The sequence below is a fragment of the Corapipo altera genome, unplaced genomic scaffold, assembly GCF_003945725.1.
Source record: "Corapipo altera isolate COAL_440 unplaced genomic scaffold, ASM394572v1 104, whole genome shotgun sequence".
In the NCBI taxonomy this organism is placed as follows: Eukaryota; Metazoa; Chordata; class Aves; order Passeriformes; family Pipridae; genus Corapipo; species Corapipo altera.
The window spans coordinates 4,552,213-4,566,544 of NW_020884920.1; the positions used below are offsets into that span (position 1 = coordinate 4,552,213).

A 14,332-nucleotide genomic window follows, 5' to 3' on the forward strand; every position below is an offset into this window, starting at 1 on the left:
AGCTCATGGCCTCTAACTTGGGCAGCAGGAGCTGAAGGGATGAGTAAACAAAGGACAAGATGGTGTTTAGGTGCAGAGGAGCTGCTGGTGAACTATTACAAGTTCCAGGTTAATTTTAGGTGTTGCTGCTTTTCCTGTTGCACAGGCAGCTGCCAGCCTGCAGACACCTCAGGCAGGCTCAGCTCCTGCCACCAAGAGTTTTCAGGTCAGGGGTATGATGTGTATATGATACATGATGCTCCAAGGGCTGGAGACAGGTTTGGAGAGGTGGGGGTGTTCATCTGGAGAAGAGAAGGCTCCAGGGAGACCTGAGAGCCCCTTCCAGTGCCCAAAGGGGCTCCAAGTGCACCAGCCCACCAGTACACCAGGGCAGCACCAGTACAGCATGGCAGGGCCAGTGCACCAACCCAGCAGCACCAATACAGGCAAGGCAGAGAACCCAGTACAGGAACTTCTCTAGAGGAGACAGCACAACAGAGCAGCACCAGGGCCTGTGCTGGTCCTCAGTGCAGCCCCAGTAGCCCAGTGACAGACCAGTACATGACCAGTGCCAGACGAGTGCTGGACCAGTACAAGACCAATGCCAGACCAGTACAGGACCAGTGCCAAATGAGTGCCAGACCAGTACAGGACCAGTACATGACCAGTGCTGGACCAGTGCCAGATCAGTACGGGACCAGTGTTGGACCAGTACAGGAGCAATGCCACACCAGGACATGACCAGTGTCGGACCAGTACGTGACCGGTACGGCACCAGCACACGACATGACCAGTACTGCACTACTACACGACCAGTACATCACCAGTACCGCCCCAGTACCGCTCGGACCGCGCTGGTGGCGGTGCCCGCCCGCGCGGGGGCGCCGGGCGCCGCTGGCGGTGGGGCCCCACCGCCGAGGGGCGTCGCCGCTTTAAGGGGCGCGCGGCCGTACCAAAACAAAAGCGCGGCGCGGCCATTGGCCGGCGGGCGGGCACGTGCCCGCACAGCTGGTTTCCTGCGGCCGGGGCAGCCCCGGGCCCGGCCCCGCTCCCGCCGCGCGGGGCCCGACAGCGCCCGACACCGACAGCGGCACCGACGGCGGCACCGGCACCCGCACCGGCCATGGCGCACTCGGCGCCGCTCGGCCTCCTCGAGCAGGGCTGCCCCATCCAGGTGGAGCACGACCGCAAGCGCCGGCAGTTCACCGTGCGGCTCAACGGTGAGCGACGGCGGGGCTCGGGGCTCCCCCGGGGCGTTACCTGCTGCCCTCTACCCCCGGTTCTGCCTTGCCGGCGGATCCAGACCCCCGTTCTCCCTCCCCCCAGTCTTCCCCCCGCGCCCTCCTTTTCTCCCCGTCTTCCCCCTTGTCCTCGTCTTTGTCCCCCCTTTTCTCCTCGTCTTCCCCTTTGTCCCCCTCTTTGTCCCCCCCCTTATTCCCTCTCTCTCCCCCTTGTCGCCCCCCTTTTCCTCCCATTCCCCCGCTCGCCCCCTTTTTCCCCCCCGTCGCTCCCCCCTTGTCTCCCGTTTCCTCCCATTTCCCCCCCATCCTCCCCTTTTCCCTCTATCCCCCCCACTCGCCCTCCTTTTCCGTCCTTTCTCCCCTCCCGCTCATCCCTTTCCCTTCGTCCTTCCCCTCCTTTTTCCCCCCGTCGCTTCCCCTTTTTACTCCGTTTCCCCCCCATTTCCTCCTTTTCCTCCACGGCTTCCCCATTTCCCCGTTTTTTCTCCGTTCCCCGTTCCTCGATGTTGCCCCCGTTTTCCTCCATTCTCCTCCCTCCCTCCTCCCCCTGTGCCGCTGTCTCGCAGCAGCTTCCCCTGTAAACTCCCCCCTGTTACCCCCAGTGCCCCCCTGATACTCCTCTAAACCACCACCCCCAGTGCCCCTGGTTCCTGTGGTCCACCCCATTCTTCCTGCCCCCTAAAATCTTCCCCCAGGAGATCTGGGGATCTCTTGGCTCATGTGGTTGGGATTGGTGTGTGGAATCCAATGGTGGCACAGGCAGGTTTTGGGGGTACTACCCTTTGCTCCCCCCAGGAGGAGGTGCCTTTGGATGATATGGCAGTGCTGTGCCCCATCCTCTTAATGGTTAATCCCAAATATTCAACGATGATCCCAACTTTTCTTCCCTGTCCATTTGTCACGCTGAGAACTACTCTGGGTAAAACAGGCTGCCTCGTTGCCCTACAGAAATTGCAGGGTAGCTGTCTTTTTAAAAAAAAATTTAAATTAAATGGGTAGTTCAGAAATCATAGGGGATGCAGGAGGTTTTCTCGATAAAACAACAGGAATAGTCCAGATTTTATTTTAGACTCCTCTTCCCCCCCTCACCCCATTTTCATTTCAACCACTAATTACAAAGTGCAGGCTGGAGGCTCGGCAGTGGCGGAGCGAGGGAGGAGGAGACGTGTGTGCTGGGTGCGGAGAGAACAATTTCACCAACTGCTTATTTCAGGCACAGAGATCAAACGAGGTCTGAGGTGATGGGTCCCCACTGCCATGGCAAGAGCTGTCACACGGCGTTGTTCGTGTGTGCAGGGGAGAGCCAAGGGCCAGCAGTTATTAGGGAAACGTAATCTTTTATTGTGGTTTTCTGGATCAAACCTCTGCCAGCCACACCGTGGGCAGAGTAGCGTTCGGTGGCTGAGCGGGGAGGAGTCGTGACTGCAGAGGGTGAACTTGGAGAGGGAGAGAATAAACTGTGGGACCCGTGGTGGGAGTCGTGTGTGAATCAGCACAAAACCTCCTGCTCCACGATCACAGAATGACAGAATGGCTTGGGTTAGAAGGACCTCAAAGCTCATCTCATTCCACCCCCCTGCCATGGGCAGGGACACCTTCCACTAAGTTGCTCCAAGCCCCGTCCAACCTGGCCATGGCCTTGCCCAGGGTTGTAGGTGGATTCCCACGATCAAGGTTGTGTTTTTTCCAGGAGTTCAGAGACACTGAGCCCCTTTTTTGTGAGTTCAGCACCAGCCACATACAGAAGCAGGGCTGAGCAGTGTCCTGGTGGGATGGAATCCGTGCCACTGGGCTGACTAACATCCATGGGGAGTGGGTGATCCATCTCTCCATGTTAGGCATTTGCTGGTAGCAGCCAAGCCCTGGAAGATGGTCAGAAGATAACCATCTCTGTGGGAGTGCGTGGCAGGGTGTTTGTTTCCTGCACTGCTCTCCTCATTGCTTCCACTCCTGGCACGATGAGCATCAGTGGTGTGGAATGTTCCAGCAGGTTTTCCCTGCAGCATGTAGGGAATGACAAGAAATGGGTCAGACACGGATTTTGGCATCAATGTGACCCACATGCCCCTCTGAGAGCACTTTTGTCCCATGTTACTGCACTGTGGCAGAGATGAAGAGCAGCCTATGGGCTCCAGGGTCAGCTTTTCTCTGGTGTCTTCATCCTCACTTCTGCTAGATGTGAAGTGTGGGTGATATCCTGGGAAAACATGGGTGCATCAGGCTTGGGGACCAAGGAGCCAGGCTTTGAGAGCTGGTCTCTGGGCTTGGTGGATTAGGGTAGTGTGATGTTGAGTAGAAAACTTCTCATGGTTGTGTCTTTCTGGAAATCCCTGTAGCAAGAGGCCCGAGACAGTGAAAGCTGGGAACTAGTTGTGAAAGTGTTTGTTTTCAGCATCATCCTGTGTTTGCCTCTGTGGCCCCGTGTAACCTCATGTCAGGACTTCCTCCCTGTACACGAGGAAGATGAATTGCATTTGGTGTTTTTGGGGTTGCCCCGTCTTTCCCTTCTCTGCTCATTGTTCCCCGCTCTCCCCTCAGTGGCTCCTAAAATTCTGATAGGAAAGGCTGCTTCACTTGAACACATTCCCTTTTCCCTTGCATCCCAAATGCAGGAGCATTTAGAAGCTGAAAGTAAAGCTGATTATAACCAGACCTCACCGAGCTTTGTTATCCCTCGAGAGGAGGGCAGAAAGACGCCCGACTGGATTTGTAATCACTTAGGATGTGACTAACAGCACGAGCCAGCCAGAAACCTCCCTGTGCAGCGACTCTGTTGGAAAACATCAATTTGTCAAAGCTAAAAGCTTCCATGGGAATCATACACGCTGTTTTGTTCAGGAGTAGTTGCGGGTTTTTTGGGTCCAAGATGAAATTTCTGATTAAAACAAGAAACCCAAAGACATCCTCCCCTACCCCAAAGTAGTCAGATGGTCAGTCCAGCTGCTGGCACAGATGTTTGGGGCAAGGAAACTGGTTTTAGCAGCAACCACTGTGACTTCTTGATGCCCATCAAACCCATCAGGCTCTCCAGCTGGGAGACAGGCTCACCACATGTGCAGAGTGGCTCCAGTTCCTTGGGGATGGGTGAGCTTCTCACACGCTCAGACTCCCATTCATCCAACAGCTGGGTACAGCACACTCTGCTTCTCAAACCTCCCACTCCTCCCCAGCTGGGTTTGGGGAGCATCCAGAGGCTGGAAGTCCTGCTTTGGCCCCTGCTGATCTGAGTCTCAGGAGCAACTTGTCCAGGAGTCTGGGCTCAGGTTTATTGGGAAAACTTGGAGCTTTCCTCCCTGCTGGGGTAGATGATTTCCAGGAGGGAAAAGGTGCCGAGTTTGCAGTGGGCACCAAGGGATCTGTCACCAGACCCTGCATCAAAGAGCTCCCCACTTATTCCCATGCCACAGTCACCTCCAGAGAGCTCCTAAACAGGAAACTGCTCCAAACCAGAGCCCCCCTGCTGCCATTCCTGAGAGTGAGGCCCCTCTGAGAGGGTTGTGCCGTCTCTGCTCTGGCTGTTGTCCTCTGTTGTGTTTTCTCTCCGTAGTAACATGCCAGTAGCTCCCTGGGGAACAAGGCCAACCCGTGGCTGCAGCCTGGGATGCACAAGCTCCTCGGGACGTCTTGTCCTCTCAACTCACCCCACACACAGCTTCTGCTTTCCTTTTTTTTTTTTTTTCCCCACTTTTTGGCTCAGCAGCAGATGAGCTGAATTGCCTCCTGCCTCTGGCTTTCCTGTGTCTGAGAGTGGGAAATGGGGGCTGGCGTCTGTTCCCTCCCCTTGCTCTCAGGGAATGGTTTTGCAGCAGTGTCCTAAGGAGGCTGGAGCGGAGGGGCTGCTCCAAAGGTTGGAGCACAGAAGGCCAGGCCCCTGCCCTGCTCCAGTCCTGGGCACACAAAGGTGTATCGTGGCCTGGGGCCAGCACAGAGGGACAGGGAGAAGGGAAAAGGGCTGACAGATATTTTGTGTATGCCAGGAGAGGGGGTCAGCAAAGGATGGCTGGAACAGGGTGCTTGTGTCTTCCCAGATGCCTGATGTGTCCCTTGCTCAGCTCAGGTTGGGGCTGGGCTCTCTGCTTCGTCCCCTCAGGCTCGTGAGCCACCCAGCCTGGGGACTTATGTCTGGTGTCACAGCTGAGCCTGTGTCGCAGGGGCCTCTGCTGCCCCTGCTTGGATGGGAGCTCCGTGCCACTGGTCCTGGTGGAAACCCTCCATGGAGAGCAAGTTTAGACCTGGTCTCTCACCCAACTCCTGGAAAAGCTTCCCCTTCCCTGTGCACCCTGTGATTTGAGTGAGGGATTGGGGAGAGCAGGACACCAGCTGTGCTGCCATTGCTGCAGCCTCCTCCCGCTCCTGCTCTGGCTGTGCTGATTTGCATTGACTCAACTTCCTCACTGTGGCCTCCCAGGGGAGTGTCAGCGAGTCAAACACCAGGGTCAGGCTCACGGGCACCTCTGGGGCTGGCTGAGACCTGAGCCTGCTTTGCCAAGCTCTGTCTGTGCAGGCTGATAAAACCCCGTCCCAAAGTCCAAGGGGATGGATGAGGCAGGCGGGAGGCCGGCACACGGCGTCTCTTATGCCACATTTTTGTGGGGTTTCTGCTTGTGTGCCCTGTCTTTGAGGGCGAATGCAGCAAAGGGTTAGCACTGCTTCCAGCTACCCCAGCTTTCCTGGGAGCAGCCCCCCATGTCCAGGACTGGCCTCTTCCAAGCCACTGCTGTCACCTGCAAGGCCCACACCAAACACTGTGGCACGAGTGTCCCTGGTTTCATGCACTGTGTGGCTCAGGGTCCCATCACTGAGGTGAGCACATACAGATGTGGTTACATACTTGGCTGAACTGGGATGTTTTTCTGAACTGGGACTGGTTTCCTGGAGCACTGACAGCACTGGCTTTCTCTGCAGAGCTGTTTGTAAAATCATTTGGACTCTGTGTGTGTTCGTCTGTGTGCTGGTGGCACCCTGCAGCTCCTGTCCTGGCTGGGGGTTTGTGGTGCTGCTGTGCTACAAGGAATATCAAGGAAAAGCCTGCCCAGGCCAGATCTGAGATCCTCTAGACACTGAATCACCTTCTGCTTTAAAATGCATTTTTGTGTGTAATACTTCTAAAGAGATCATGTAGGAAAAAAAGTATATTTTAGGAAAAATAAAGACCTTTTCCTCTGTCACCAATTTAGTTTTAAATTTCTCAAAGCTTCAGGCAGAGGCTATGGAAAGTTTTGGCCTGGGGGGAGAGCGGGGTGGAAGGGCTGGAGCGTGTGAAAGCCGCCGTTATAAGATCATTTTACAGCCTTTGGCACTGCCAGCTCTGCCCTTGCCACCCCTGGGAGAGCTGCCACCAAATATGCTGTGAGGGTGAGGGCACCTGGCTTTGCTCATGCCCCGACCTGGGTGGGTTCCTCTCGAGTGAGACAGGTCTGTGCTGCTGGGGAAGAGCTTCACCTGCTCCCATGGCTTTTTTTGGGTGTCTGGATCCACATGGAGAAATGTTGCTCTTCTCCCTTTTTTCTGTCTGTGGAGACTAAAAGAGCTTGGCTTTTTGGTGAACTAGAGGCTGAGAGGGGCAGGACTGATGCCTATAAATACTTGGGGGAACGGCAGGGAGGGAAATTATTTATGTCCACCCAAGAACAATGTTGGCACGAGAATGAGCGGGTACAAACCAGCAGGAATAAACTCGGGCTGGAAATGCGAAGGTTTCCATCCGACGTCGGAGAATCGAGTGTCTGCATAAAAGGAGCAGGAACAAAAACTTGAGCTGCTTCTCTTGAAACACAAAATTCCAGTGGTCTCATTTCTAGTGCATCTTGAATGCAGGGATGAGGTGGACTGGGCTGGAGTTGTCAGCTGAAATGCAATGACATAGGGTGTACTGAGCTCAGCTAAAGCAAACAGTGAATGGAAGTGGACATTGCAGCCCTTCAGCCTCCAAAAACCATTGAAGGGAAAGGTTCCACTATTTTAAGTGAGCTTGTCTCTTTGACTGGGGAATTGTATTTCTGAAACTCACTTTTAAATCCAGAAACCGTCTAGAAATGAAGTGTTTGGTTTTGCATCAAAGGCAGAAGCTCAGGTTCTGCAGATGAAGCCAGGGAGGTGTTATGAGCTCTCCTCTGATTCACATGTGTGCTGAAACTTCTTCTTTCCTGTAGCTGAGCTGCTGTGAGAAAGGTCAGGGTGTTGAAACAGGAAACCTGTGTGTGTACACGTGAATTTGTGTGCACAAACCCCCTTGCACACCTGTGTGTACTTTCCTGTGTGTTTGTGGGATTTATCTCTCCAGTATTTTCCCCAAAACATGTCTAGGCAATGCTGCAACACCAGACCAAGGAGTCTTGTCCTGTTTTATGTGCCACAACAAAAAACTGTACTGGAGGAGAAAGGAATTGTTTTTTCCTCTCCTGTTTTTTGCTCTCTCCTTCACATCAACACATCCCACCCCTCCCCACAGCTGCTTTCCTACCCTAAACGTGTTGTGTTGGCATCAGCAATTCAGGGCTGGGTAGAAAACTTGCCTCTGCTCCAGAGGCTTGGAAAGGCTGAGCAGACCTGGCTCTTCTCACACCTTTGGGGGACCAAGGAGGACACATCCAGGTGTCACTGAAAGCAAAGTCTCCTGCCCAGCACAGCCATTCCCGTGGGCACGAGGGCTGTTGTAGCAATCCCAAAGCTGCCCATCCCCTGCTGTGGGCTCCCAGGAGACCTCCCAGTCCTCACCCCTCTCTCACACCCCCCAGGTTGCCATGACAAGGCAGTGCTGCTCTACGAGTATGTGGGGAAGCGGATCGTGGACTTGCAGCACACGGAAGTGCCGGATGCCTATCGAGGGAGAGGAATAGCCAAGCACCTGGCCAAGGTACAGCCCCAAACACCCAGAAGGGCAAGAGCTGTTGCCATCCCAGCTGTGGGTAGAGACTCTGGCTGAAGCCAGGCCCCATCACATTGGAATTGTGTGGGAGCCCTGCTCCAATGGGAGGTGGGGTGGCTGGTGGGGCAGATGGAAATCTGGGGTCAGACATTCCTGTTTTGGTGGCGACAGGGGCTGGGTGAGTGCTTGGCCCATTCCTTCTTGTGCCCACTGTGCAGGGGCTGATGGATCACCTCACCTGGGGGCTGGACTCCTCCTCTCAAACCTTCACTGCCCCTGTGAGCCCTCTGTCTGCCTTGGATCCTGCAACCATGCAGGGAGAGCTGAGGAGCCACAAGGGAAGGTGGGGTGATGCTTTGGGGTTACAGCTGCTCCCTGGCCCTGTAGGTCAGGGCAAATGGGTGGCATGATGGGCTAGGTCACCTGCTGTGCAGCATCCACCAGGCTGGATGTGTTGAGGGTTAAACTTGGAACCCTGTGCTGTGCTCTCCCCACAACCCTCTCCCTCCACCTGCCTCACACAGGGGGTACCTGAGGGCAACCTGCTGCTTCCCCCCTCTATCTGAGGGGTACAGGAGTCCAGACCCCCATGAGGCTTCAGAGGAGAGCGTAGGCTGAGGGTGGTGGTTGTAACCTGTGTGTTTTCTCTGGTTGGTCACAGGCAGCCCTGGACTTCGTGGTGGAGGAGGACCTGAAAGCTCACCTGACGTGCTGGTACATTCAGAAATACGTCAAGGAGAACCCGCTGCCGCAGTACCTGGAACACTTGCAGCCTTAAGGCAGGACTGCTCCGACACCAGCACACCTGTCCCTGACTGTCCAACGCGGCCTTCGCTTCTCTGCGGTCTCAGGAAACCCCCTCCCACACTCGCAATTCCCGTTTTTTTAAGCGTGTCCATGTGGTGCGTGAGTGTGGGCACGACCTCCTCCTCCCTGCCCACGTGTGAGCATGGCTACAGCCCCTGGGCCAGGCTGGCTCTGGGCACACGTGGCATCCCCCAGTGCTTTTCCCAAGCCAGGGGGTGGAAGAGGATGATTTTTCCACCAAACTCCATCACAAGACCAGGGGATGACTTGTGCTGCACCTCATCCTTCCCGCTCCGCTTGGCGACAACTGTGAACTTCCTGGGGGATGTTGGTTAGGGGTGGTCGTGGGGCACCAGCCCCCCTTTCCTTCTGGGAGCTGGGGGAGATGCTGTAGATTAAGCTTTGTGGAACAGAGGGAGGTGCTGGAGGAGCCCCAGCCCTGAGGCAGGTTCATCCCCTCCAGCCCCTGTTGAGCTGTGTCCAAGCCCATGTGGAGTATGGATGAGAACATGTGGACCATGGTGGCACCTCAGGGGCTTTGCTGCACCAGCTGTGGAGACACTAGGATGGTGACACCTCCGAGGCAAGGGACAGGAGCCTTGTGAGGAGCACACTTCAGCTGCAGGGGCTGTGGCAGAGTCTGTGCAGAGGAAGAAAGGTGGCTGAGCTGCAGATGCTGCTCCCCAGAGATTCCAGCTCCTGCCCAGCCTTCTGTTCACAACCCCGGCACGGCATCCCACAGGATCATGGGCCGTCACTCCTGTCTCTGCCCCCTGCCATCGGTGCTGCCCATGCTGGTGTGGACACAGCCTGCTCAGGAGAAGAGACCAGCCCCCACAGCCAGCCCTGGCCTGAGCAATGAGGGGACATCCCAGGGCACCAGGGTGGTTTCCTGCAGCTGAAGAGGAAGGTTCCCCCATCTCCCTCAACTCCAGCTCTGCATCCCCATCTGAGCCCCAGATCAGAGCTGTCATCCCATCCTGAGAGCAAGAGGGGTAAGGCCTCCAGGACCTGCTCCTGGCCCATCTCCTGGACCCACCTGCCTCCACGTGGATGCTGATGGCTTCTCCTTACAGCCTTTGGAAAGAAGCCCTGGCTCAGGGCATTACCTCTCTGCTCAGCTCCAGGCTCAGGTGCTGGCAGCACTGCGGGGTCCTCAGCTAGCAGCAGGAACACCCTCATTTCGTGCTGTTCCCTCCATGGACGAGGATCCTGTAGCACAGTCCAGTGTTGCCACAGTTGGATGTACAGGTAACACCATGAGGGCAGGGCACTGCCTGGTTCCATCTTGCTGCCTGTCCTGCCTTGCCTGGGTTTTACAGGGTATGAGCTACACCCCAGAGCATCTCCCACTGAGCTCTCGGGATTTTGCAGTGTCCCAGGGCAGGGATGTGGTGTGAGAGATGATGCTTCTGACACCCCCAGCCCTGAGCAGCCACTGGGGGCTGCAGCCAGGCAGAGGGAAATGGAGAACCTTTCACCTGGAGGCCAAATCCAGACCTAGCTTAGGTCAGCAGGGACTAAAGTTTACAATCTGTGCCATGGAGTGACTGAAGCCCCAACCGAGGCAGCTCAGCCCTCTCTCAGAGCCCAGCACAAAGTCCATGGTGGCAAAGGCAAAACTCCTCCAGCCTTCTCTACTGGTTGGGATGGTCAGAGATGGAGACCTTGTGGCTGATCTCAGCCAGGGAGGCCCTGAGCTGTTCCTCCTGGTCACCAGCTTGAGGCAAAGCCCTGCTGCCTGCCCGTGCTCTTGGGCTGCCCATCACCAACGTAACACAGCCCTCTCAGGCTTGAGTAAAACCTCCCAGACTCCATCTCTGCCCTGCACAGGGCTGTGAGACCCCTGCCCATGCCCACCTCCTGCCTGGGGAAGGACCTGTGCCCGGCAGCAGACCCACCTCTGCCTCGTGCTGCTCAGGAAAGGCCTTGGGCTCAGCCCTGCTGCCGCCTCGTGTTTCTGCCCTCTTGCTGCTTATTCCACCTGGGCTGTGACCTTCAGGATGGCTTCAAGGGATTGGGAAAGGGTTGCAGGTAGCAAACTAAAGGGGCTCAAGAAGAAATCTGGGCTGCTAAGTGTTAGTTCTTTAACATGCAAAACACACTTCAACAGGAGCAAGGTTGGTTCTGGTACAGCTGTGACGACAGAACCGTCCCTGCTCTTGATCCCAAGGTGAAGCTGAACCGTCTCCTCCACTGCAAGCCAAGATAAGGCACTGTTGTGTCTGTCACAGCAGGGCTGGGTGGTTGGGAGAGATGTGTGTCTGGCTGCCTCACGTGAGCCTCTGTGAGCCTCTGCCCTGGTTTTGTGCTCATTTCCACTGTGTGGCAGTTCCCAGAAGTTCCCCGTTGTGTCAGCTCACTGCAGGCTGTGCTGTGGTCACTGCACCAGCAGTGGCCTGGTGTCCAAGCCTGGCTCTGGAGCCCTTTGTGCTGCTCTGGCAGGAACCTCGTGCTTCCCAGCGCTGGATCACAAGTGGCAATCGCTGCCTTAAATCAGGCACAGCACATGGTTTTGCTGCTGCTTCCCTTTGAGGTGCTACAACCCCTCCAGTGTCTGACCCGACGGAGCTGTGTGCCAGTGTCCGTGCCAACCGTTTCTCTGCTGTATCCATCCTCTGCCTTCCCTTCCCTGTGGTCCTTGATGCTGGTGAATAGCAATACCCACAGGTCACCAGCGATGCTGCAGTCCATGGCGCTCCTGGGATCCTGCACTGATGGGCAGGAGATGGCTCAGGATCCCTCAGTGCTGGGCAGCCCCTCCCTGCCTCCCCACCAGCTGCCCTTTCCCAGCTGGTCTCTGCAGAAAGGAGCTTTGAGTCCTCTGCTGCCCCTTGGTGCTCACTAAGCCTGGAGGAGTTGGGGAATTTTGAACTCTCCCTGACAACAGGAGTGTGGAAAGTGGTTTGGTTGAATATTAAGGTCCCCAAACCCATTTGAACTACAGACCTTGGTGGGTGGGGGAATGCAGGTTGCTGTCAAACCTGCTTCCACAGCACCCGACTTGAAACCCCCCCTCCCTCATCCGCTCTCCAGCGTTGTCTTCCTCTGTCCCAGGTTTCCGTTCTGTTGGATTCGGTGGTTACGATGTGCCTTTCCTTCTCAGGACCTGTTACAAATGACCTTTCTGCTCTTGTTTATGTTTAACATTTTATCTTTATCCCTCCCTCTGTCATACTATAAGACATGAACATAATGCATGGAATACAATACAATAAAAGTGTGGTTTAACTGACCCGCAGTGGCTGTGCCATGCTGGGGGGAGGCAGGAGGAGGTGCCCATGGAACCAGGGGGCATTGGGAGCCCCCAGCTCTGTCACCTCTGGGCTGGGTCCTGTCAGCTGAGAGTCTGTTTCCTTTGCCAGCTGACACTCATCAGCCCTCCTTGGAATTTCAGGCCACTCTTTGGGAGTTATGCTGCAAATGCAGTCTCTGGTGAACAGTCACTCGGTGCTTGTGTCTGGTTTTTTTTAAGATGTTTGAAAACATTAAGGGAGAAAATATTTAAATATCCAGCTGCTGTGCTTGTCCAGAGCAAGGCAGGCAGGCAGGTGACTCAGAGGGACACAAGGCACTTCCCTCCTGGAGCCAGCGCTCCTCAGCCCTGGGAGCACAGCCCGAGCACTCAGCACCCAGGGTCCAGCACAGCATTTGTGCCACTTTAACACTGAGTGGAGGCTGGAGTTTGGGTAACTCAACGTGCTAGGGAGGGTGGAGAAGGGGCCCAGCTTATTTACAGTTATAATTTGATCCGAAGTGACAAGTGGCCGCAGGGCTGCAGCTCAAGCAGGCGGAGCAGGGTTTGCTGCTCCCCAGGGACAGCGCGGTAGGTTTGGGGCTGTAGCCGGGCTGTTGCTGGTAACACACTCTGTTTACATTCCACATTCCAGACGGTCCATGCTCCGGCCTGTCCCAGCAGCGCTGCACGTTCTGCCGGGCTGGGCACGCTTCCCAAACACCTCTTGTTCCTGCAAATGCGCCCTTAACCTCCAGCAAAACAGCTGCCCCCCCAGTTACAGCTGAACTGCAGCGGTGTGGGAGGGCCCTGCAGGCTGGAAGAGCAGCCTCGGGATCGCTGGGAAGGTGGAGGCAGCCAGGAGTTTGTTCTCTTGTCACATTGCATCACTTGGGAATAATGCTGTCAAAAAGAGGGGTTTTCCTAGTTCTGGGAGATGCAGAGCCAGCACTGCTCTCTCCTGAGGGGTGATGGGATCTGAGGGCACATCTATCCGCAAGAGCAAGGAGGTTGCAGAGCAGGGGGCTGCTGTTTGTTAACGGAAAACTTAAAATTTCTGAGAAAAAGGCTCCTCTCCTGGGAGGAATCAGACTAGGAGCAAGAGGGGGCCCTGCAGAGGCACAAGGATCCCTTGTGAGATCACTATCCAAGCACCCTGGCACAGGTCCCCTTGGATGACCCTGCTGTGCTGGGGAACGGACCTGGGGCAAGAGGCCGAGGCCAAGATGGTCCTGGGACACCCTCACAAAACCTTCAACATCCACTTCTGTTGGATCCACAGGAGCTGGGAGACCTCTGGCAGTACCTGCATTTCGTTTCTAGAGAAGCATTTGGTGATAAACTTTATATTGATTCGATGATGTCAGAGGTCTTTTTCAACCTAAGTGATCCTGTGATTTATTCCTCCTCAGAGATGCAGGAGGGGAGCCTCCCCATTCCCTGCTCCTCTTTCGAGATCGATTAAAGGGGCCAAATTCACCCCAAAACGCCCATCCTCTCCTCTCTGCGAGGCGCTGCTCGAGGGGATCCTGCATCCCTTCTCCCCTGAAGGGAGGGAACCACCTGATCCTTTCGGAGCAGCAACACGAGGCGATGCTGAGACCGCCGAGCTCTGCCGACCCTCAGCAGCCGCTCTCGGCGCGGCCCGGCCGCACCCCCTCATGGCGGGGCCGCGGGGCAGGCCGGGACTCGCTCCCACGGCCGGCCCCCTCCGGCGGCAGATCCCGGGCGGCGGGGCCGAGCCGAGCTCCCCGCGGGGTGCCCCGCCGCCGGTGCCCGGAGCTGTGCCCGGGGGTCCCCCGGGGGTCCCGCTGCGGTGCCCGCCCGACCCCGCCGCCCCCGTTCCCGCCGGGGGACTACACACCCCAGAGGGTCGCACGGCCGCGCGGTAGCGCGGAGCACTATGGGACTTGTAGTCCCGCCACTGGTCTGACCCCTCCCCGCGCATCGGCGGCCGCCGCCCTCGCGCACTACATCTCCCGTCGGGCACCGCGGCGCGGCCGCGGGCCTCCGGCGGAGACATTTGCGAGCCGAGTGTCTCCAAGATGGCGGCGTGGGGAAGGAGGCGCGGTGGCCCCGGCGGCACCAACAGCGGCGGCGGCCGGGAGAGGTGAGGGGGCGGCGGGGGAACGGGGCGAGGCGCGGCGGGGGGATCGGGACCGCACCGCCCGCGGCTCCCCGCGGCCCCGCGGCGAGGGCGGG

The 14,332-nt window shown here is 56.8% G+C and overlaps 2 protein-coding genes across 2 annotated transcripts in view; both read left to right on the forward strand.

Annotated features, from left to right (window-relative positions):
• The first annotated feature begins 915 nt into the window (after positions 1-915).
• Positions 916-12,130, forward strand: NATD1 (N-acetyltransferase domain containing 1). The gene is made up of 3 exons (XM_027656525.1): positions 916-1,199; positions 7,958-8,076; positions 8,750-12,130. The coding sequence occupies exons 1-3, from the start codon at positions 1,103-1,105 to the stop codon at positions 8,864-8,866; spliced, it is 333 nt and encodes a 110-aa protein (XP_027512326.1). The 5' UTR covers positions 916-1,102; the 3' UTR covers positions 8,867-12,130.
• Positions 12,131-14,133: 2,003 nt separating this feature from the next.
• The window catches only part of TMEM11 (transmembrane protein 11), a 9,855-nt gene continuing 9,656 nt past the window's right edge, over positions 14,134-14,332 (forward strand). The window contains exon 1 of the mRNA XM_027656524.1: positions 14,134-14,240. Within this exon, the coding sequence (XP_027512325.1) occupies positions 14,176-14,240 (65 nt within the window). The 5' untranslated portion in view covers positions 14,134-14,175. The remainder of the gene's footprint in view (positions 14,241-14,332) is intronic.

Bases quoted from the DNA above. Each gene is read 5' to 3' on its own strand.
- NATD1 (XM_027656525.1), top strand. From the start codon at position 1,103: ATGGCGCACTCGGCGCCGCTCGGCCTCCTCGAGCAGGGCTGCCCCATC. The intron at 1,200-7,957 runs GTGAGCGACGGC...CACACCCCCCAG, and splicing joins GTTCACCGTGCGGCTCAACG to GTTGCCATGACAAGGCAGTG. The intron at 8,077-8,749 runs GTACAGCCCCAA...GGTTGGTCACAG, and splicing joins TAGCCAAGCACCTGGCCAAG to GCAGCCCTGGACTTCGTGGT.